General features: G+C 57.5%; 2 protein-coding genes across 2 annotated transcripts; one reads left to right on the plus strand and one right to left on the minus strand.

Annotated features, from left to right (window-relative positions):
- Positions 1-13: 13 nt before the first annotated feature.
- On the plus strand, positions 14-9,148 carry LOC100481044 (tripartite motif-containing protein 10). Its single transcript, XM_019793037.2, has 8 exons — positions 14-257; positions 412-896; positions 1,906-2,001; positions 2,570-2,800; positions 3,384-3,406; positions 3,652-3,767; positions 4,805-4,837; positions 5,732-9,148. Exons 2-8 carry the CDS (start codon positions 468-470, stop codon positions 6,247-6,249), a joined length of 1,446 nt encoding a protein of 481 aa, XP_019648596.1. The 5' UTR covers positions 14-257; positions 412-467; the 3' UTR covers positions 6,250-9,148.
- On the minus strand, positions 9,122-21,255 carry TRIM40 (tripartite motif containing 40). The gene is made up of 5 exons (XM_034660177.1): positions 19,159-21,255; positions 10,082-10,371; positions 9,621-10,038; positions 9,390-9,412; positions 9,122-9,237 (listed from the first exon to the last, which is right to left on the minus strand). The coding sequence occupies exons 1-5, from the start codon at positions 19,501-19,503 to the stop codon at positions 9,225-9,227; spliced, it is 1,089 nt and encodes a 362-aa protein (XP_034516068.1). The 5' UTR covers positions 19,504-21,255; the 3' UTR covers positions 9,122-9,224.
- Positions 21,256-21,582: the final 327 nt, after the last annotated feature.

The following is a 21,582-nucleotide window of genomic DNA, read 5'->3' on the forward strand; positions in this document are numbered from 1 at the left end:
TGCTCCCCGACCCAGTCCCCCTCCCACCCGGACCCAAGAACTATCTCTGCCAACTGTGGACGGCGCAGATACCAGCACTTCAGCTTTCCCGCAAGCGGTGCGGGTGGACTGGAGGGTCGCGGAGCCCCAGGTTGCGGGCCGCTGCCCTGACAGGAACCGAGGTGGTCTCTGGAGCGCCGTGGCCCTTCCTTCCTCCCTCTCCTGGAGCGTGGGCATCTGCTCCTTTGGGAGGAGGGCAGGAGGACCCTGGCATGCAGGTGGGTGCCGTGCCCTGGGGCGCGTGCGTGTCTGTGTGTGTGCAAGCGTGTGTGTTTGTGCGTGCGCGTCCACGACCTTGAGCATGTCCGTGCGTGTTTAAGATGTGCCTGGGTCTGGCTCCGCAGGCTGAATGTGTCCTTGCTGTTCTCCCAGATCCTTCCCGCTCAGCCACGCACAGAGGGCGAGCAGCCGACGGACACAGCCGCGCCATGGCCTCGGCCGCCTCCGTGACCAGCCTGGCGGACGAGGTCAACTGCCCCATCTGCCAGGGCACCCTGAGGGAGCCGGTCACCATCGACTGCGGCCACAACTTCTGCCGCGGCTGCCTCACCCGCTACTGCGAGGTCCCAGGCCCGGAGCCCGAGGAGGCCCTGGCCTGCCCGCTCTGCAAGGAGCCTTTCCGCGCCGGCAGCTTCCGGCCCAACTGGCAGCTGGCCAGCGTGGTGGAGAACATCGAGCGCCTCAGGCTGGTGTCCACGCCGGGCTCGGACGAGGCGGACATGTGCCGGGAGCACGGGGAGAAGATCTACTTCTTCTGCGAGGACGACGAGGCGCAGTTGTGTGCGCTGTGCCGCGAGGCCGGGGAGCACCGGGCCCACACCGTGCGCTTCCTGGACGCGGCGGCGGAGCCCTACAGGGTAGGAGCGGGGCCGCGGGGCCCGGGCACAGTCCGAGCCGCTCCCTGTCGGCCTCCAGGCCGGAGCCCCAGGTGTGCCGCCGAACCGCGCTCCGTGCCGCTTCCCTACGGCCAGCACGTACCGGGGCGCACGTACCGGGGCTGCCGAGGCCGTGTGGAACGGCCGAGGGAGCGCAGTGGGTCAGGCAGGCGCGCGAGGACGTCGGCGCCCAGGGACGGTCGTGCAGACGAATGTGATGTGCGTGGACGCTTGCGTGGCTGCCGCGCGTGCTGTCAGGGAGGTCTGACTGCGCGCTCGCCGTTGCGGAGAAGCCAGTGCGCGCAGGGCCGGTGGCGCAGTCCCCGCCGACCCGCGCAGTCCCCGCCGACCCGCGCGCTCAGCGGTTTACACCTGCGCTTCTGTAACAGGGCGCGTCCGTCGTCTGTATCGATGAGGTCACTGCCGTTCGACCCGAGAGCGTTCATCGTATTTCTAAATGTGCCTTTGAGGACATTTGTGTGTGAATACCAGTTTCAGCTCTGTTCTAGAGCAAGCAAAACAGGGTGTCGACTGTTTTTATATGATCCAAGGGTCTTCTCTCCTCTGGCGACACGCACAGAAAACCCCTTCTATTCACAAGAAGGGAGTGTATGTGCGTCCCTTCGAGATATGTGAGCAAGTTGGGATAGTTTCAAAGAAGGATCGTCCTCGGGACAGAGCCCAGATTTAACTGAGCAAAGACAAACACAGTAGGGTTTTTAAGCTGAAGGCAGCCAGGCTCCGCTGGGGAAACTGAGTCACCGGCAGTGCCGGCCCTGGGAGAGGGGGGCAGCTCTGATCAGAGTTCCTGAGAGCGGAACTAGAAGGAAAAGGCCCGGAGGGAGCAGGCTGCCAGGGACAGTCCGGGCGCAGGCCTTGTCAGCTAGGGGGTGCGCCCTCCCTCGGGTCCCGCCCTCCTGGAGGCAGTGGGCTGACCCTTCTTCACAAGTCGTTGCCTCCATGTAACAGACCTCCTGCTCTTTCTCTCCAGGAGCAAATACAGAAGTGTCTTGAGTGTCTAAGAAAAGAGAGAGAAGAGATTCAAAGAATCCAGTCGAGAGAAAACCAAAGAATACAAGTCCTCCTGGTAGGTCACCGCCCCCTCCCCGCACCCCATCTGCCCGGGACCCAGCGACCCGGGAGGCAAGGCAGTGTCGAATGCAGGCTGGGAAGCCCCTGTAGGCCCAGTCCCGACTCCCACCCGAGCTAGCTCAGCTCCGTTTTTGTGTGAGGTGGGGAGTCGAAGCTGGCAGGGCCTCCAGGAATTACGGTACTGCTGTGAGGACTGAAGGCGGGTGGGCCCACAATGCAGCTTCGTGCTGTGTGGACAGCTGTGCGAGGCGGGGGGCGGGCTGTCCCACCACCCCCCCGGCTATGCTTCTAGAAGCCCCAGCAGACGGGGCCGAGGCCATGCTGGGCCGACAGCTCCCAGACACGGCACGGCAGGTGGAAGGAGGCCACACTAGCTCCCAATCCATCCAGGCACCTGGGATGGGGTCTGATTTTCCACCTAACGTGGAGGACGTGGGTCTGGGCCAGAGGGAGACGGGGGTACACTAAGTAAGGAGAAAGATGGAAGGGGAAGCAGAGAAAGTGAGGAAGAGGGGAGGGAGGAGGAGGACTCATGCCTGCCGGCCCCCCGCCCGCCCCTTCAGTGTCAGGTAGCCACCAAGAGACAGAAGGTGATCTTCGAGTTTGCGCATCTGAGCCAGTTCCTGGAGGAGCAGCAGAGCGTCCTCCTGGCCCAGCTGGAGAAGCTGGATGGGGACATCCTGAAGCAACGGGAAGCGTTTGACGTCCTGGTCGGCGAGGAGATCTGCCGTTTCAGCAGCCTGATCTCCGAGCTGGAGGAGAAGCACGGGAGGCCGGCGCGGGGGCTCCTGACGGTGAGGCCTGCCCCGCCCGCGTGCCCGCCTCTGACTTCTTGTGCCTTCCCTTGTCCGAGCCCCCTCCCCTTCCCTCCTGTGTCCCTGCATCCCGGTCACTCTGCTCCCTGGCCTCTGACTGTCCGTCCCACCGTCCATCACACGGGGGTCCTTCCCTGACCTAGCTCTCCGGGGTTCTGTGAGGCTCCAGCAGGAGAATGCAGTGGAAAGGAGCAGTCTGAAAAGCATCACGTGCCCTGCAAACAGATGTCACGTGCTGTTTCCAAGGCAGACCATTCTGCGAGGCCACCAGCCCGTGGGAAGTTCTTCTTGGTCTGTCGCACCTGAGGGAAGATCCTGGGGTCCCAATGAGGCATCAGGAGGGCAGCGCAACTGGGGGCCACAGTCCTGGTTTACAGGACTGGGAGCAGGGGGCCTTGGCCTCCAGCTGGCGGGCAGGTCCCTCCACTGTGTGGGTGCGTGCCATAAAGGGGTTGGCCCTCATCAGCCCCAGAACTCGGTGACCGCAGGACCTTGGGCCCTTTTCCTGTGGGAACATGGTATTTGTCTTTGCTAAACTCCTGCTCTCCCCCCTTTCTCCTAGGACATCAGAAGTACTCTGATAAGGTAAGCAGTCGTTCCCTCGTCCCCTGCGGGCACACACACAGCGTCACATGTCCGGCCAGTGCACGCCTGCCGCCGTGTCCCATCCCAGGCAAACCTTCATGAACGTGCATGCCTTTCCATGGGCAGCTGCCCACGCGTGGGCAGTGGGGTACGTCCCCGAGGAAGTGTGTCTGCCTCCATGTCTGTTCGCAGGCGACCAGCTGAGTCTGGAGAATTCCCAAACCCCGCTCTCTCTGTGCCCCTAGATGTGAAACCAGAAAGTGCCGGAAACCAGAGGCTGTGTCCCCTGAGCTGGGCCAGAGGATTCGGGACTTCCCCCAGCAGGCCGTCCCACTGCAGCGGGAGATGAAGATGTTTCTGGGTAAGAGGACCCCAGGGTTCCCCTGGGCGTGGGAGTCCCTGGATTGGGGCCTAGGAACGCCCCCCCATGCTCCACTGCCCAAGGCTTGAGTGACCTTTGGCCCGTCCCTTCCCGGTGCCTTCCTCGGCTGTCCTTACTTACACATCTTTATAAAATCTGCCTGTTGGGATAACGTGACACGGAAGAGAGGTAATAAAGACAAAGATTTCCGAAACAAATTTAACTCATTTGAAAAATAATTGCACAAATAAATCTGATCCTCTGACCTTGAACAATTTAAGAAGTCAGACTAACAAAACCTGTCATTCTCAATAATGTAAAAAATCTACAGAGGCCCTTGTAATTCATGGTCAGATTCTGATGATAAACGCAGTTAATCAATAACCAGGAAGAGCGTTATCCACACCGCGGGGCGGCTGACTCTGTCGCATCCCCCACCTGCTGGCTCTCCAGGCCCCTGTGGGGACTCTGCCCGTGTTCCGGGAACGGGCGGTGCTGGTGGGAAATGGCGTGATGCTGGGGAATGAGTCAGGTGAGCGGCTTTCTGCCAGCGCGCCCTCCGTGACGTCAGGAGTGATGCCGCCCTTTTCCACGTGGCCCGGACGAGCCCACACTCGAGCCCGTCCTGCAAGTAGGCCCAGCCGCCTGGCCGCGAGGGACCTTGCACTCTAACCACATCTGACCTTTGATTACTCCAAAAACTATTTCCAAGGAGAATAAGAAATCGACCCCCCAATCCATTCATCCGGTCGATGTTTCTGGAGCGTGGCCTCCGTCCTGCATGAGGCCGTGCAAGGTGGACACAGTCCCTGCCCACCCCGGGCCAGGCAGGGCCCACCCCCAGACACCAGAATCAGGCCTGGGCGGTCGCAGCTGCTCCAGGACCCCGAGGCGAGCTCTGGTTCGGAAGTTTGGGTCCAGAGCGCCCGTCCTCTGTCCCTGTCTGTGTCCCTTCCCTCTGCGCTCAGTTCTCTCATCATTAACTGCGGTTGTGGGAGACAAATGCGCTCTCACCCTGCTTTGTATCCTCCTTACAGAGAAGCTGTGGTTCGAGCTGGACTACGAGCCAGGTAGGCAGCCGGCCCCGCGACAGGAGGGGGCGGGGATCCGCATTTCATGGGGCTGCAGGCCGAGCGCCCACACCCCCGGTGAGGTGCACGTGCCCATCTCCACGTGAGGGCGGGGAGAAAGCTTCAGTCAGAGCAGGACAGGCTATCAGGAAAGGCTTCCTGGATGAGGGGACTGTGATCTGGGATCAGAACCCCGTTGTCGGAACCACCGGGAACCGCACTTCCTGTCAGGAGGAGCTTCCCAGGGGTAGTTAGAAGGAAGGCGGCCGGTGGCATCGGTCAGCCAGGACCCCAGGGGTGGCGTGGTTGGAAGGGACTCTGACCCCTCGACCCACCTGAGTTTAGGGAGTGTCAGCGTGTGGGACTGAAGCCGTACTGTGCAGGGTGCCGACGTTCTTCATGCCGGGACGCGATCCTCTGAGCCCGAGGCAGCAGCCGTAACAGGCCGAGGAGCCGGAGGGCTGGCGGGGGCGACCAGGAGGGAGGGGGCCGTCTGCGCCCTCTGGGATTGCAGATGCGGGCGGGGGCACGGGTGCTGGCCGCAGGCCAGAGCAGGCACGGCCCAGGGAGCCCTACCCGCTTGCAGGGATGGAGCTGCCTCCCCAGGACGGCACCGAGCCGGTGACGGCGGGCACGCGGGAGCCCGGGCGTCCTGCAGGCGGGCGGTGACACGGCCCATGTCCGGCCGGCTGCTCAAAGCCCAGACTGCGCTCTGGGTAGTCGCGGGGGAAGTCGGAGGGCGGGGATGTCTAACACGTCCCGAGTGACACCCTCGCCGCCGGTCTGCCCGGACTCTGTTGCACACACGGCAACACTGAGAATGACACTAGCGGTCGGAGGCAGGCCCGGTCCTCCTGGAGGTGACAAACGTCCACCAACATCTCTGCCCCACAGCCGACATCTGTCTGGACCCGCAGACCTCCCACCCCAAGCTCCTTTTGTCTGAGGACCAGCGGAAAGCCCAGTTCTCCTACAAGTGGCAGAACTCGCCCGACAGCCCGGAGCGTTTTGACCGGGCCACCTGCGTCCTGGCCCATTGCGGCTTCACAGACGGCAGACACACGTGGCTGGTGACGGTGGACCTGGCCCACGGCGGCAGCTGCACGGTGGGCGTGGTGAGCGAGGACGTGTCACGGAAGGGGGAGCTGCGGCTGCGGCCGGAGGAGGGCGTGTGGGCTGTGCGGCTGGCCTGGGGCTTCGTGTCGGCGCTGGGCTCCTTCCCCACACGGCTGGCGTTGCGGGAGTCTCCGCGGCAGGTGCGCGTGTCCCTGGACTATGAGGTGGGCTGGGTGACCTTCGTCAATGCCGTCAGCCAGGAGCCCATCTACACCTTCACGGCCTCCTTCACCCGGAAGGTCTTTCCCTTCTTTGGGCTCTGGGGCCGAGGGTCTAGCTTCTCCGTGAGTTCCTGAGAGGGCCAGTCCCCCTCCTGCCAGGACGGGGCTCACCAGAGGCCTGCACGGACTCGACTCTTGCGGGCTCGCCCGGGGGCAGACCAAGGACTTGCAAGGACGTGGTGGGGTGACCTTCCATGTGCTGATTAAGCCATTTCCCTGACACCCGGTGCATGGCTGGGGCTCCAGGGACGCGGCCCAGCGGTGCCCAGTGGACACAGGAGACCCGGGCCTGGAGCAATTGTGTGATCTTAGACAAGGCACCTGTCCTCATGACTTCTTCCTCCAGAAAGACGAGGGTTCACAGACGTGTAGCTTCGAGGAACGTTTCTCATGGGCTGACCGTGAACCAGGCAGGCTGGTAGTCACGGGCCGCATGAAAACGAACAGAAACTAACTGGAGGAACTCACGGAGCAGACAGAGGCAGGAGGAGGACATTGCAGGGGGGCGACAGGTGCTGGGCAGGGGCTATCCTGGGTGTGGGGGCTCAGCGGGAGGGGCCCAGTCCAGCCGGGAGGGCTTCCTGGGAAGGACAGCCATAGGAGACGTGTGTGCCAGGTGAGGGTAGGAGGGTTGGCAGAGACCCCGCTGGCTGACCCCGTGGCCCTTGGGACACTGGGCCGTCCTCCGCGGGAGACCCTGACACGGCCCGAGTCCTCCCTCCCGTGGGGGCACGTCCGGCTGAGACGGGAGGCCTGGCGTGCAGCATGAGCCAGGGGCCACACTGCGCTGCAGAGAGCCCCGTTCCTGCTGCGGTAACCACCCTCTGAGCTCGAGCCAGTGGTGGGAAGGGATGAGGCGCAGGGAGCTCCGCTGCAGGGGCGGGGGCGGCGTCTGAGGGTGGGGGTGGGGAAGAGCCGGGCCTGCAGAAGGCAGGCGAGATGTCTGGGAGAGCCAGGCCGAGATGTCTGGGAGAGCCAGGCCGCGGGGCCGGGGACAAGCCTGGGACTGGCAGACTGAGGTCGGCCGCCACAGGCCGGAGCGTGAGGTCGCGTGTGCAATAAAACTGTGGTCCTCACACGGCCTGCGTCCCGGGTGTTGTCTTCTCTTGTCTCAGCGACCGCCCGCTCACCACCGCTTCCGTATTCGATGTCTGCTCTGCTTGGACACAACTGAACTGTGCAGCCCTCTCCCCGCTGACGCCCCTGCTGGCAGACACCAGGGCCCGGGGAGAACCGGCGACCAGGGGCTGCAGGGGCGGCTCGCTCCCTCTGGGCACGTTCCCATTATCTATAAATCACACTCACAGGAGACCTCAGTATTCATACACATGTGTGCGTCTGTGTAGGATGGTTATGCGCGTACCAAGCCCCCAGCCTGCGTCCCACGGAAGTGGACTGGGTTTCCTGTGTGTCACTGGGGTTAGCGGGGCCTGTTAAACAATGACCTGCAGGGCCCCCCGTGGGAGGAGACACGCGCTATGTCCCTTTGCGCTGGTCCCCACAGGACATGCTCTGTCCTACAGTGAAGTGTGGGGCATCTGCAGCCGGGATCGTGACCCTGTCTTGACTCGGAGGCCCGAACCGCTAGGGGGCTCGGCCTCGTGCAGGGCCAGGCGCGTCTGGTGAACAAGCCAACGCAGGCCGCACTCCACACACCTGACTGCGTCCAGAAGGACGACACGTGCTCCTCTCGCTGAGAAACACGACTGCTGGTGAGTGGAGAGGCTCCCGTCCCATGTGACCTGACCTGACCTGAGGGGGCGTCGTGCAGAGAGAGAGGGTAGACCCCGCCGGACGCGTGACTGGTGGCTGTGTGCTCGGCTCGTCCCAGACCTGCCCTTGGGGTCCCCTCCCTCCCCAGAAGTGCTCACATCTGAGCCCCACCTCCCGGACCCCATGGGAGGGGTGCAGCCCTGTCCTGACCTGACCGCCAGGGGTCCCGGCTCGGATTTTCTCAGCCTACACTGTAGCCGCGCTTTCTTTCACCAAGAACGGAGACTCTCCAGTTAGTTCCAAAGAAAAGGAAAGCTTGTTGTAAGAACAGACGTGGAAATAAGGAAAATGGGGTTTTCCTCCGCCAGCCAGGCCTTGTGGGGAGCTATGGCCAGGGTGCCAAGGGTCAACAGCAGGCGTCAGAGGGAGGGCATGGAGCTCGCCCGTGCCCTGTGCTGTATGTTCACCCCTTCACCCCTCCCAACGCCCCGTGAGGTGGGGACGGCATTAGGAGCCCTGCTGTGTACGTGAGAGAGCAAGACTCGCAGGCCGACACCGGCCCCAAATCAGCAGCAGCAAAGAGCAGACTCCTCGCACTCGGGTACCCGGGGGTTTGGCTGCAAGCCACGCCCGTGACCGCCAGTGGTGTCAGCGCCCCGGGGCTGGCAGGTCAGGGGCTGGGGCCCCGCACGCAGGCTGCCCGCACAGTTCACGACCTTGCCCAGCAGGACTGAGGGCCTTGACCCCCGTGGGCTGCGGGCTGCTGCCCGTCCGAGGGGCCGCCTGCTGGTCCCCTCCCAGCTCGAGTCCCTCCGCCCAGCACGGCAGTCTGTGAGGAGTCCTGCCAGCCATGACCACACAGTCACGCCCTTCGCCATATCCCATTCCCATCACAGTCCTGCTCACGGAAGGGGGGAGCCAGTGCAGGGGCACCGGTGCAGACGTGCGGGCCTCCCAAGCGTCTGGAGCCCCTGTCCTAGTACGAATCGTGAGAGGTGGGTACGGCCATCTGCTCACAGGCGAAACGGAGGCCTTGGGCCCTGCCGTGTGCGGGGGCAGCCATGAGTGTGAGCCTGGCTCAGGAAGGAGGCTGTGACCACCGTGCTCGGGTCAGAGGGTCAGGCATCAGGTCCCAGCTGCGGGGATGAGCACAGGGGGTCACGTTCGGGAGATGGGGGGTGAGGACACACTGGGCCGCCTCGCAGGGAGGGAGAACCAGGAGGAGGAGGCGAGTCTGGGACGAGGTGGCCCGGGAACGAGCAGGCCGGAGCTGCTGAGGGGGGCGAAAGGGACGTCCGGGCTCTTTTCTCCACCTGGAGGTAGAGGGCTTCGAGCTTCTATGGCACGCTCCTAGAAACAGAGAAATCCTTCAGTGTGTTCTCCTGAATCATCCACTGGCCGTGCTGCGTGACGGGGCTGGCATCCCCCAGACCGCGGTGAGGCCCGAGCGCGGCTGTGTGTGTGGCTGTGCGGGCACGCATGGGACACGGGACGGCTCCTACCTGTCCAGCAGCTCGCTGGCCTCCTATGAGACAGGGGAAGACAGAGACAGTCACAGCGGGTTCCCAGGGTCCTGCCACCTCCAACCTGTCCCCAACCTGCCACCAGATGCCACGCGGGGATCCCCTCCAGACTCAGAGGGGGTAACCCTCCCAGCACCCACTCCGCCCCGTGTGTCGCAGGGAAGCCTGTCCCACGCGTGCCGCCGGCGACGGGAGGGCCCGGGTCTGCACCTTCAGGGTGTCCGCGCCCAGCCCCTGGATGGTCTTCTCCAAAGCTGTGACCAGGCTGCTGAGCTGTGCTATGGCCCGCAAGATGTCCGGGATTCTGGCCGCCGGCGTGTTCCCCTGCGGGTCCGGCCGCTGCCCGTCGAGGGCGTCCTGCTGCTGGCTCTCCAGCTCAGCCTCCAGCCTGGGGGCCCCACAGTCTGCCTGGACCCGCGGAAAACAGATTCCCTGAGGCTCAGCGTCGGATATTCCCGCGACAACGCTGGTGCCTGGGTGCTCTTGCCCCCACCCCATGCTCTGGTGGCACAGCCTGCCCCGCTGCGTTGTCCCACCGCGGGCCTCGGGCTCCCCGCCCGTCACAGTGTGAGGAGAGGCCCCACATTTACGGACAGGCCCGCCGTCGGAGACAAAGGCCTGTGGTTGGTGTCATTTCCAGCGATGAGCCGCTTGTCGGCTCTGATGGTCACGCGAGCCGCATGGACGGCACCGGCCTCCGGCGCACGTGTAAACACACGACGGGCCCAGGGCTGCCCTTGACCCGAGTCTCCCAGCCCGCGGACGCCGCGGCCGAGCCCAGCACGCGGGCTTCTGGCCTCCAGGACCCCTCCCAACACAGCTGCTCCAGGCACCCAGTGGCCAGGACGGGGTGTCCGCGCCCCACCTGCCCTGCCCACGGCTGCTCCTCCTGCTGTGCCTGGAGCCGGCGGAGCTCCCTCAGGTCTCTCCGGAGTCTCCTGCTCCTGCGGCCCAGCCGTTCCTAGAGAGACGCACGTGTCTGTCAGCCTGAGGCAGGCACCGACCCATCCGCTACGAGGACAGGAGCCGCTGCCCCCGCAAACCCACGCAGGCCTGGCCTCTCCCTCAACGTCGAGTCCGCGTTCCGATGGGCCCGTGTCCCTGAAGCTGCCGACACGCGACAGGTTTCAGGCCCTAAACGAACGGGGCCGGAGCTGCAGTCGACATGGGTTCCGCGGCCGGAGGGGAGGGCGGTGGGGCGTCACGGAGAGCAGCCCCGTGTTGGAGCGGCTGCAGGGGCGCGTGCCCCACGGGGTCACAGGGCCGACAAAGCCATGCTGAGCACACGGACAGATCCACGTTTACAGAGGACGTTAGAAAGAAAACACAGGACGTCCTCAGCGAGGAAGGGGCAGGTCTGGAGGAGACCCCGTCGTGAAAGCCTGCGCACAACGGTGGAGAGAAGCGGGGCCGGGCCCCTCCTGGAGCCGTGCGTGAACCCGACTCGAGATGGCTGGGCACCAAACGTGAAGGTAAAACCGTAAAGTCAGCAGAAAATAACGTTAGAGAATAAATCGTGGCCTGTGGGGAGGGAACGCTGTCTGAAATTGAGCTCCCGTCACTCACTACCAGGGCTCAGTGACACAGCGGGGACGGAATCAGCAGCGAAATGCCAGGCTGAGCGATGACAGCACACGTCCGAAACCAACAAGAGGCTGAGCTGTGGAACATGGAGAGGAAACTCCACGCGTCAGCACGAAGACGGGAACCGAGGGCAAGTTTTGTGAGGGGCATGAGCGTTAATTCGCGAAGAGGGCATGCAAAGGGCTGTCGTGCATGCGAATTGGTGCCCAAGCTCACCAGTGACCAGAGACACGGAAACCAACACGACGACGGAACAGTGTTTGCCGCCCGTCAGACTAAGACGAATCAGGCACCCGGACAAGGCCGGGGCGAGGGCAGAATCCGCGACGTGAGGACCAGCGGGCCGGCGGAGACAGGCAGGGGCTCGGCTGCCGCGCTCTCCTCCGTGATCAGCGGTCCTGTCTCCGGGTGAGCGTCCCAGGGGCTCCCTCGCGTCGGCGTGACAAGGAGGGCTCACCACCGTGCCAGCAGAGACACGGGCTCACCTCCGCTCCGTCCGGGGAACCTGTGAGGGCGACACGGCCGCGAGGAAACAGGGCCACAGGAGTGTTGTGTGGGCAGGACACAGGAATGCGCTCTCCCAAGCCGTCTACAAACAAAAAACCTGCCGAGACTCCGACAGGCCGCCCTGGAGGGGAGGCACGGCAAGCAAATGGGAAGCAAGCAAGACGAGAAGGGCATTTGTGGGCTGAAGATGAGGCATGCTCCAGAGTGTGGGTTTCAGCCCCTAGATCCTTCCCGCAACAGGTCAGAAAAATACTTTTAGGAGATTTTCTTGTTGCTGTTTGCTATTGTGAGGAGCATTTTTAAAAATTTTTATCATTTTTTGCCTCATTTCCTCTTGTAAACTCTCAAAACGTATTGCTTCAGTAAAGAGAGATGCACAGGGAGAGGCCGGAGCAGGAGGACGTGACTTGGGAAGTCCTCCCGGCCCTGAGAGTCTGTGGATGAATCGAGGTCAAAGGCCAGAGGTCGGCAGAGACATCCAAGCAAGCGGAAAGCCACGGTGGGTGGGCCGAGGACACAGGGATGTCGCCGGGTGTCACCTTGCTGCACTTGGCAGAAGGAGGCGAGTGGGGGTAAACGAGCACGTGGACGGTCATCAGGGTCCCGTGGCCGTGGTGGAGGGCGATGGGGATGGAGATGTCCACGTGAAGGCAAAAGCTCAGCAAGCAAACCGATGGCCCTCACCTCCCGACCGCCCGTCCCCCAGCCTGCTCTTTCTCCACCCTCGCACCCCACCCTCCGGGCCCCACGTCCTCGGGGCCCCGGCGCTGCTCAGCCATGGGCTTGCTCCTGTCTGGAAACCTCTCCCTCCAAGGTCACCAGAGATCTCTGGGAATGAAGTCCACCCCGAGGGCCTCCTCTACTTTGAGGTGACTGTCCACACGTCCCTCCCCATTTCCCCACCTCCACCCACCCTTCCTTGTCCTGGTCCCTCCCCCCGCTGCCCTTCTGCTTCTGTGCTTTTCCTGGGGAAGGAAGCCTTCCTGGGGTTGCTTTTTTAACCTTTCTCTGTCTCCAGACTGTGCCCTTAATTTTCTATTCTGTAGGCTTCAAATTTCTTCCTAATTCCCAAGACAGGTATTTTCCCCTAAGGGTCAACCCCATATTTCCAGCTGGGCTCTAAGTCTCCCCTATTGCCTTATCAGCAGCTCAAAGTCAACATGGGAAGTCAAACAGCATCCCACTCACCGCTCCTCTGTGCAGGCCACTGCTCGTGACCTCCATATTTCTGTCATTGGACTCACCACCTGCTGTCCTCCCTGCTGGACAGCTCAGTCATATTTCATCTTTGACCCGTGTTATTCCTCTCTTCAAAATGAGTTCTTATTACCAAAAGTGAGTCCAAACTCCTTAACCCCGTGTCCAAGGCTCTCGGGGACCTGACCCCAGTCTCCATTCCCAGTGCTTCCCCCTCCCCCAGGCTCCCCACTAACCGAAGGACTTACATGTGGCTTCCTGAACACATCCCATGTGGTCACACCCCCTCTAGCCTTATCACCTGCTACCCTCTGCCAGGAGTGCTATCTGTCTCTGCCTGTCAGAGTCAGGCCGGTTCTCAGGATCCAGGTGAAAAGCCACAGTCGTACCTCCCAGTACAGTTTAAAATTCATTTTTTAAATTTAAATTCAATCAGCCAACATATAGTACATGGTTAGTTTCAGATGCAGTGTTCAAAAATTCATCAGTTGCGTATAGCACCCAGTGCTCATTACATCACAGGCCCCCTTAATGCCGGTCACCCAGTTACCCCATCCCCCACCCACCTCCCCCATCAACCCTCAGTTTGTGTCGTATGATTAAGAGTCTCTTATGGTTTGTCTCCCTCTCTGCTTATATAGTTTAAAATTTAATAAAGAGTTTGAGGGCAACTGCAAACACTACGTAAGTGAAAAAAAAAAGCAAAGATAGTAATAAAGATAAACGCATGAAATAATCAAAGATAATACAGACCTATCATTTACAATATTCAAATGAATAAGGTAAAGTCCACTTTTTAAAAATGGGGCCCTCCAGCTTTGCATTAAAATAATATTTAGTGGGTGAATGTTGTATGAATACACACTCATTAGAATTAAAAATCAAAATTGTACAAACTTTTCCTTTTCTAAAATAGCCATCAGGGAAAAAAGGACAGTTTGAAACACAGGGAATAGTGCAAGACCTCTTTCATCACAATGAATATTTTTAAAGGTTTGTGATCCTATCAGACATCAGATAAAATGTGGTTTCACAGTAAGAAAAACCTACCATAAGGGCATTGAGTAGTAACGAAATGTGAGAATCTAGCAACATTGAAATTCCTTCTCAAAAGCTTTGCTCACAAAATACATAACAGAAGTGGCTAATAGACCAGAAAGTACATTTTCCTGAGACAGTAGCCAAAACAAATTACCAACTTTCGAAAATATGCTCCCTATGAAGCCAAAAGTGTCCTGAAGTATGAGTAAGAGTGAAATCACCCGTTACATCTTGTGAGGGGTGGTGTTGACGACCAAGTCTGACAATGTCCACACAGTCGTGCATCTAGAAAATGTCGCTCATTCTCTCTCTGACAAATAAATAAATAAAATCTTTAAATATATGAAAACATCAGGAAAGCAGCTCACGGGAAATATGAGCTCAGCAGACTCTCATTTGAATCTACAAGACTAACTGCCTAAAAATGAACCTTATAATACAGAAAGAGCATTTTTTGAACTTTTTATTGTATTTTATATATTTTTTTGTTTAGTTTTTAATTTTTTTCTCTTCTTTTCCTTTCCTTTTCTTTCTTTCTACCTTTCTTCAACCAACCTTCTCATAACAAGCAGACCAAAGCACACCTAGGTCCTAGCTTCCTATATGTATATTATTTTATCTTATTTCTTAATTTTCCTTTTTTAATTTTGTCATTTTCGTCTTTTATTTTTTCTTCTTCTTTCTTTCTTCTATTTTTTCTTTCTTTCTTTTTTTCCCTCCAAAATAACAAGATGGAGGAATTCATCCCAAAAGAAAGAACAGGAAGAAATGACAGCCAGAGATTTAATCAATGCAGATATAAGTAAAATGTCTAAACTAGAATTTAAAACAATGATTATAAGGATACTAGCTGGGATTGAAAAAGCCTAGAAGACACTAGAGAATCCCTTACTGCAGAGAGAAACTCTACTCAGGCTGAAATTAAAAATGCTACAACCCATATGCTGTCCCCAGGGGAGGCTGAGGATGAGCAAAGCAGAAGAGGAAATCAGTGATGCAGAGGGTAAGATGATAGGCAAAAATGAAGCTGAAATGAAGAGGGAGAGAAAACTATTAGATCACAAAGGTAGACTCAGGGAACGAAGTGATTCCATAAAGTGAAATAATATCTCCATTACAGGAGTCCTAGGAGAAGATCAGCAAAAGCGGGCAGAAAGTTTATTTGAACAAATTATAGCTGAGAACTTCCCTAATCTGGGGAAGGAAACAGGCCATCAAGTCCAAAGGCACAGAGAACTCCCCCCAAAATCAACAAAAAGGTCAACACCATGACATATAATGAAACTCGCAATTTCAGAGATAAAGAAAAGAATCCTCAAAGCAGCTTGGGACAAGAGGTCCTTAAGCTGCAAGGATAGACACATAAGGCTGGCAGCAGTCCTGTCCACAAAGACCTGGCAGGTCCGAAAGGACGGGCATGATATAGTCAATGAGTTAGATGGGAGAAATATGCAGCCAAGAATACTTTATCCAACAGGGCTGTCATTCAGAATAGAAAGAGAGATGAAGACTTTCCAGGACAAATAAAAACTAAAGGAATTTGTGAACCCTAACCAGCCCTGTAAGAAATCTTATAGGGGATCCTTTAAGTGAAGAGAGAGCCCGAAAGTAACAAAGACCAGAAAGGAACAGAGACAATCTACAGAAACAGTGACTTTACAGGTAATACAATGGTACTAACTTCGTATCTTTCAATAATTAGTCTGAATGCAAATGGACTAAATGCTCCAATCAAAAGACATAGGGTATGAGATTGAATAAAAAAAACAAGACCTATCCATATGCTGTCTACAAGAGACTCATTTTCAACCCAAAGACGCCTCCATATTGAAAGGGAGGGAGTGAAGAACCATTCATCATGCTAATGGGATGTGAGAAGAAAGCTGGGGTAGCAATCCTGGTATCCAGACAAATTAGACTTTAAGTGAAAGACTGTAGTAAGAGATGCAGAAGGACACCATATCGTACTGAAAGGCCTATCCAACAGCAAGATCTAACAACTGTAAATATTTATGCCCGAACTTGGGAGCAGCCAAATATAAAAGCCGATTAATAACAAACTTAAAGGACACATTGATAACAGTACAAAATAGTAGAGGACTTTAACACCCCCTCACTGCAATGGACAGATGGTCCAAGCAGAAGATCAACAAGGAAACAAGGGCTTTGAATGACACCCTGGACCCGATGGACCCGATGGACATCACAGATATATTCAGAGCATTCCATCCTAAAGCAACAGAACACACATTCTTCTCTAGTGCACAGGGGACGTTCTCCAGAATAGACCACATACTGGGTCACAAATCAGGTCTCAACCGGTACAAAATGACTGAGATCATACCATGCATATTTTCAGACCACAATGCTTGCAACTTACAGTCAACCACAAGAAAAAATTTGGAAAGACCACAAATGCATGAAGGTTAAAGAGCATCCTGCTAAAGGATGAATGAGTCAACCAGGAAAGTACAGAAGAATTAAAAAAAAATTTCATGGAAACAAATGAAAATGAAAACACAACAGTTCAGAACCTGTGGGATGCAGCAAAGGCAGTCCTAAGAGGGAAAGAAAGATATAGCAATACAAGCCTTTCTCAAGAAACAGGAAAAGTCTCAAATACACAACCTAACTTTACATATAAAGGATCTGGAGAAAGAACAGCAAATAAAGCCTAAACCCAGCAGGAGAAGAGAATTAATAAAGATTGGAGCAGAAATAAATAATATAGAAATTTAAAAAAAAAAACAGTAGAACAGATTAACGAAATTAGAAGCTGGTTCTTTGAAAGAATTAACAAGATTAATAAACCTGTATCCAGATTTACCAAAAAGAAAAGAGAAAGGACCCAAATTAATAAAATCATGAATGAAAAAGGAGATATCACAACCAACACCAGGGAAATACAAACAATTATAAGAGAATATTATGAGCAATTATACGCCAACAGATTAGGCAATCTGGAAGAAATGGATGCATTCCTAGAGACGTATAAACTACCAGGACTGAAACAGGAAGAAACAGACAACCTCAACAGACCATACCCAGCAAGGACGCTGAAGCAGTGATCAAAGACCTCCCGACACACACAAGTCCAGGGCCGGACGGCTTCCCAGGGAACTCTACCAAACATTTGAAGAGTTAAGACCTATTCTTCTGAAACTGTTCCAAAAAATGGAAATGGAAGGAAAACTTCCAAATTCGTTCTATGAGGCCAGCATTACCCCAATCCCAAAACCAAACAAAGACCCCACCAAAAAGGAGAATTACAGGGGCGCCTGGGTGGCACAGCGGTTAAGCATCTGCCTTCGGCTCAGGGCGTGATCCCGGTGTTATGGGATCGAGCCCCACATCAGGCTCCTCCGCTATGGGCCTGCTTCTTCCTCTCCCACTCCCCCTGCTTGTGTTCCCTCTCTGGCTGGCTGTCTCTATCTCTGTCGAATAAATGAATAAAATCTAAAAAAAAAACACAAAACAAAACAAAAACAAAAAAAACAAAAAAAAACAAAAAAACAAAAAGGAGAATTACAGACCCATATCCCTGATGGACATGATGCCAAAATTCTCAGAAATACTGGCCAATAGGACATGATGCCAAAATTCTCACAAATACTGGCCAATAGCACATTAAAGGGATTATTCACCACGACCAGGTGGAGTTTATTGCTGGGCTGCAAGGCAGCCGCGGGGCAGGCGTGGACAGCCTACCCAAGTCCTTTAAAAAGCAATGTACCACTTACAGTATTTAATTTACAAAACTTAATTCAAAGAAATAGACAAGGTGAGAAGTCGTAGTGAACTGTCCTGCCCACACCTGCTGGGGTCCTCCCTCGCTGCCTCTCCTGCTGCCCCTTTGTCACCTCGGCTGTCCCTGTGCAGCCCCTTGGAGCACACCGAGCCCCTAGTTTCACAGCTCAAATTGGGGTCCGACTGCCCACCAACCCTCCCCCGTTCCTCCCCTGGGTTCTCTTTCCCAAGCCACACCTCCTCCTTGCTGTCCACACCCTTCACCCCGTGCACCCAACACTCTCGCCATTGCCCAGACTGAACCCCACTGCAGACCCCTCTGCTGCCCCCACCGGAACCCCTGCTGCCCCCCTTTGCCCTGCGCTCAGCACCCTGGATACACCGCACGCCCAGCCTCCCGGCCTCTGGGACGCTGCGCACCTGCTGTTTCTCTGTCCCTGCCCCTGGTCGGTGGCCCCTTCTGAGTCACCCTTGACCTCACATCGAAGTGATGGCCTTTCTCAGGACCTGGTCCTGCAAACTCTTCCTCTCTACCCTGTCTCCCGATGACATTACATCGATCTCCTTGGAGGGAAACCCCTTTATTCGGGTGGATCCCCCAGCCATGTTCTGGGGATTCTACCCCAGGCTCTCCGTGGAGATCCACATTCCTTATCCAGCTGCCTATCTGAGATCCTAAATGTGTCCCAACTTGGACTCAGCTTGTCTTCCTTTGAACCTGCCCTCCCTTCCATTACCCACCCAGTTTCTCAACCCAGAAACTCACGAAGTCACCTTGATCCCCTGCACTCACCCACCCACTCCCACGCTCTCAGTGTATCCTGTCAACTCAAACCCTAATTCCTTAAACATAACATGGCTTCTCCAGATGTAGCCTATTATGTCCCCCCCCAAGTCTCCACACGGGTGGGCTTCTCTTCCCCACTGGGTGTCACCTGCTCCACAGGGCCCTAGAGCCCCACGGATGTCGACCACCATCACTCCCATCCCAGACCCTTGTTTGTTTTCCTCCTCGCTCATAAGGAAACTCACAGTTTGCTTGATTTCTTTGCAGTTCTAATGTTATTTGCAGGATAGAAATACCATATGATCTCACTCACATGTGGTATTTCAGAAACAAAACATGAACAAAGGAAAGAGAGAGAAAAAACCAAAATCGGGCTCCGAGCTCTAGAGGGCACACTGAAGGTCCACAGAGGGGAGGCAGGTGGGGGTGGGAGAAACGTGCTGGGGACGAAGGGCACTTGTGAGGTATGGAGGTGGTGTCTCGCTACGCTGTACACCTGAGCTCACACTTACTGTACGTGGACTGCACATTCTAAAGAGCATCGTTACAAAGTCTCAGGGCATACATATGTCTTTGCAGGCTATTATCGGCATATGCAAAAGTGATCACATTTCCCACCGAATTTCTAGCTCTGTCAAGCAGGGCACCAGGCAGTCTGGTCCCGAGAGAGCTGTGCGTCCTCAGCCCAAGTCCGTCCCGCAGACGTCCTAGGAACGCAGACCCCTGTCAAGGCACCGACACCAACAGCTGCAGCACCGGGCACATGGGAAAGTCAGGACCAGGTCCAGAGCAGGGAGAGGCAGAAAAGACGGGCCAGGTCCGCCCCTGAGCCGTATGGGCCGAGGGCAGGAGGCAGTTGCTCGGGCAGCCGGTGCCCGGCCTTACCTTGTAGTGGCTGACCGCACTCTCAAGGGTCAGCTCGTGGTGCCCCTGGTGTTCAGGTGACCCCAGGCACTGCACGCACAGAAGACGTCTGCTCTCCTCGCAGAAGTAGAACACCTTCTGCTGGTGGCGGGGGCAGAGGTGGGCCACCCCCAGCACCCCCTCGGAACAGGGCTTCCGGCACAGGGGACAGCAGGGCACCCCGGAAGCTGAGGCCTTTGCCACGTGCTGAGCCAGGCACCCTCGACAGAAGAGGTGTCCGCAGTCCGTGCTCACGGCCTCTTTCGGCAGCTCCTGGCAGATGGGGCAGACGCCCTCCCCCTGGCCGTCCTCCCACAGAGGGGCCATGGCCTCTGCCGGCCTCCTGTCCGCAGGGCCTCCGTCTCCAGCGGGGTTTTGGGGGCTGCACAGAGACGGTCCAGATAAGAAGGCCCGGCTGGAGGGACACAGCCCCTGGGCAGCGGCGAGGGCACGACTCGGCCCTCCGACGTCAGGCAACTGCCCGCTCCCTACGAGCCCCAGCCCGACGGCACCCCAAGGCAGAGATCTCTGCTCGGCCTTGACACGCACCCTCTCGCTTCTCAAGCTCTCTTTCTATCTGTCACACGTCGGGAGGAAGCAGGCGATGCCAAAACCAGTTCTATCTTCCTATCCCGAGCTTTCTGTGTTTGCCCAGCTCAAAGTTAAAAGGCCAGAGTGTCATGGCCGGAAGCCAGGGCATCATAAACTTTGGAGTTGGTGGTGTTCCCTGACGTGCCTGCAGCAGAGAGAACGTGGCGCGTCCTCTCCCACACGGACAGCAGGAGGCTGGTGGCCACCGTGAAGAATTTGGCTGCTGCCATCGAGTACAGCCGTGTGCATCCGTGTCCCTGTCAGCCAGTCTCTCTCTCAACGGACATCCTTTCCAGGGTTAGGTGGATTCCCCAGTGAAAGAGAAAGAGAAACAACGGGGTGCGTAGAGCAGGCCAGGAGCCCGTGCAAAGTCTGAAGGCCGGTTCCTTCCCTTCCAAGTGTCTCCAAAGAGCAGCCACACGGCCGTACTGGTCTTAAACATTCTCACGCCCGCATCCCCAACCGCTTGCCTGGTCCTCCTCGCAACAAGCTCCCCTGTGCTCCACCCCAGTGTCTCCCGCCGACACTCTGGGTGGTTTCCCAGGGTGTCTGGACAGACGGCTGGTGGACGGCTCCCTTTCCAGGGTGCCGGTTTATACATCGCTCCTGTGTCGGGAACACGGGGTGGGGGACAGGTGACGAGGGCCCTCCTTCCGAGAAACACCGGATTGCCATTAGGTGCAGCTGGCGTGGCCAGGTGACTGGTCTAGGGAGTGGAAAGGGGAGGTGGATGTTGGCTGGAGAAGGTGCGGCTGTTTGCTCAGGGGGAGGACAAGGTCTCGGGCGTTCTTTGTCAGCGTGACACCAGCGAGAGCCAGCTCTGGGCATGAAGGCTCCGCAGGACCCGGGCTCCGGTGTCACAGGACCCCACATCTGCGCCCTGATGCCAGGCAGCTGGGGTCCCGCTGGCCCCCGCTGGTCCTGGCTGGCTCCGTCACTGGAGCCCGCGACTCTCGGCCCTGATTCCTAGACCCGCATTGGGGCATAGACATGACTTAGTACCAAAATCTCCAAAAAACAAAGACAGCTGCCACAGAGGCTGTAAAGGTCCGAGGTCCCTGTGAGAGCCTCGCCACGCAGCCCCCCTCCACCCGCTGGCCACGGCCTGCCTCGGGCGCCACTGCAGTCACTGTCCCGGAGCCCAGGTCCCTGGCCTCCGCTGCGAGGAGACGGCTCCCAGGAAACTCTGCGCAGGGTGGGCTGGCCACCTCCTCACTGCACGTGCCCCCTCACTGCGTGGCTCCCCGGAGTGGGCAGCGCGGGCCCACTCTCCTCCCCCCGCCAGCTCCGCACACCTGCCTCCCCAAACACACGCACGGAGACTGCGCACGAGCGCCGGCTTCTCCCCACCGGCCCCTGAACACCCTTCGGCTCCTCGACCAGCTCCGCCCGGCGACCTCTCTCAAACCGTGTCAGCGCTGAGATTTCACCTCCTGAAGTCAGTCTCGCGGGACTGACCCTCTCCCAGACCCAAGCTCCACCTGCCCGCATCTGTCCTTCAGGCTCTAACCCCTGACCTTTCGACACTTCTGTCCTGTTTCGTGATGTGATACGGCCACACGGGGAAAACGGAGAGCTGGGACCCGGATCCCGATGCAGGTGGTGCTGGCCACACGCTTCCTGGCCACAGACTCGTCCCTTAGAGCTCCGCAGAGGCTTGGTGAGTGCACGGGGTCACTAGCTGGATGGTGGACAGACGGGAACAGCACCTTATGCCATCTGGTAGCGTCTACAGTTGCTCGGTGGTCTTCCTGGCTTTCGTCCGGGCTGACTGAACGCGACAAGGCAGGGCTCCCTGCTAAGTGGACACGAGCT

Source organism: Ailuropoda melanoleuca, chromosome 5 (genome assembly GCF_002007445.2).
Source record: "Ailuropoda melanoleuca isolate Jingjing chromosome 5, ASM200744v2, whole genome shotgun sequence".
In the NCBI taxonomy this organism is placed as follows: Eukaryota; Metazoa; Chordata; class Mammalia; order Carnivora; family Ursidae; genus Ailuropoda; species Ailuropoda melanoleuca.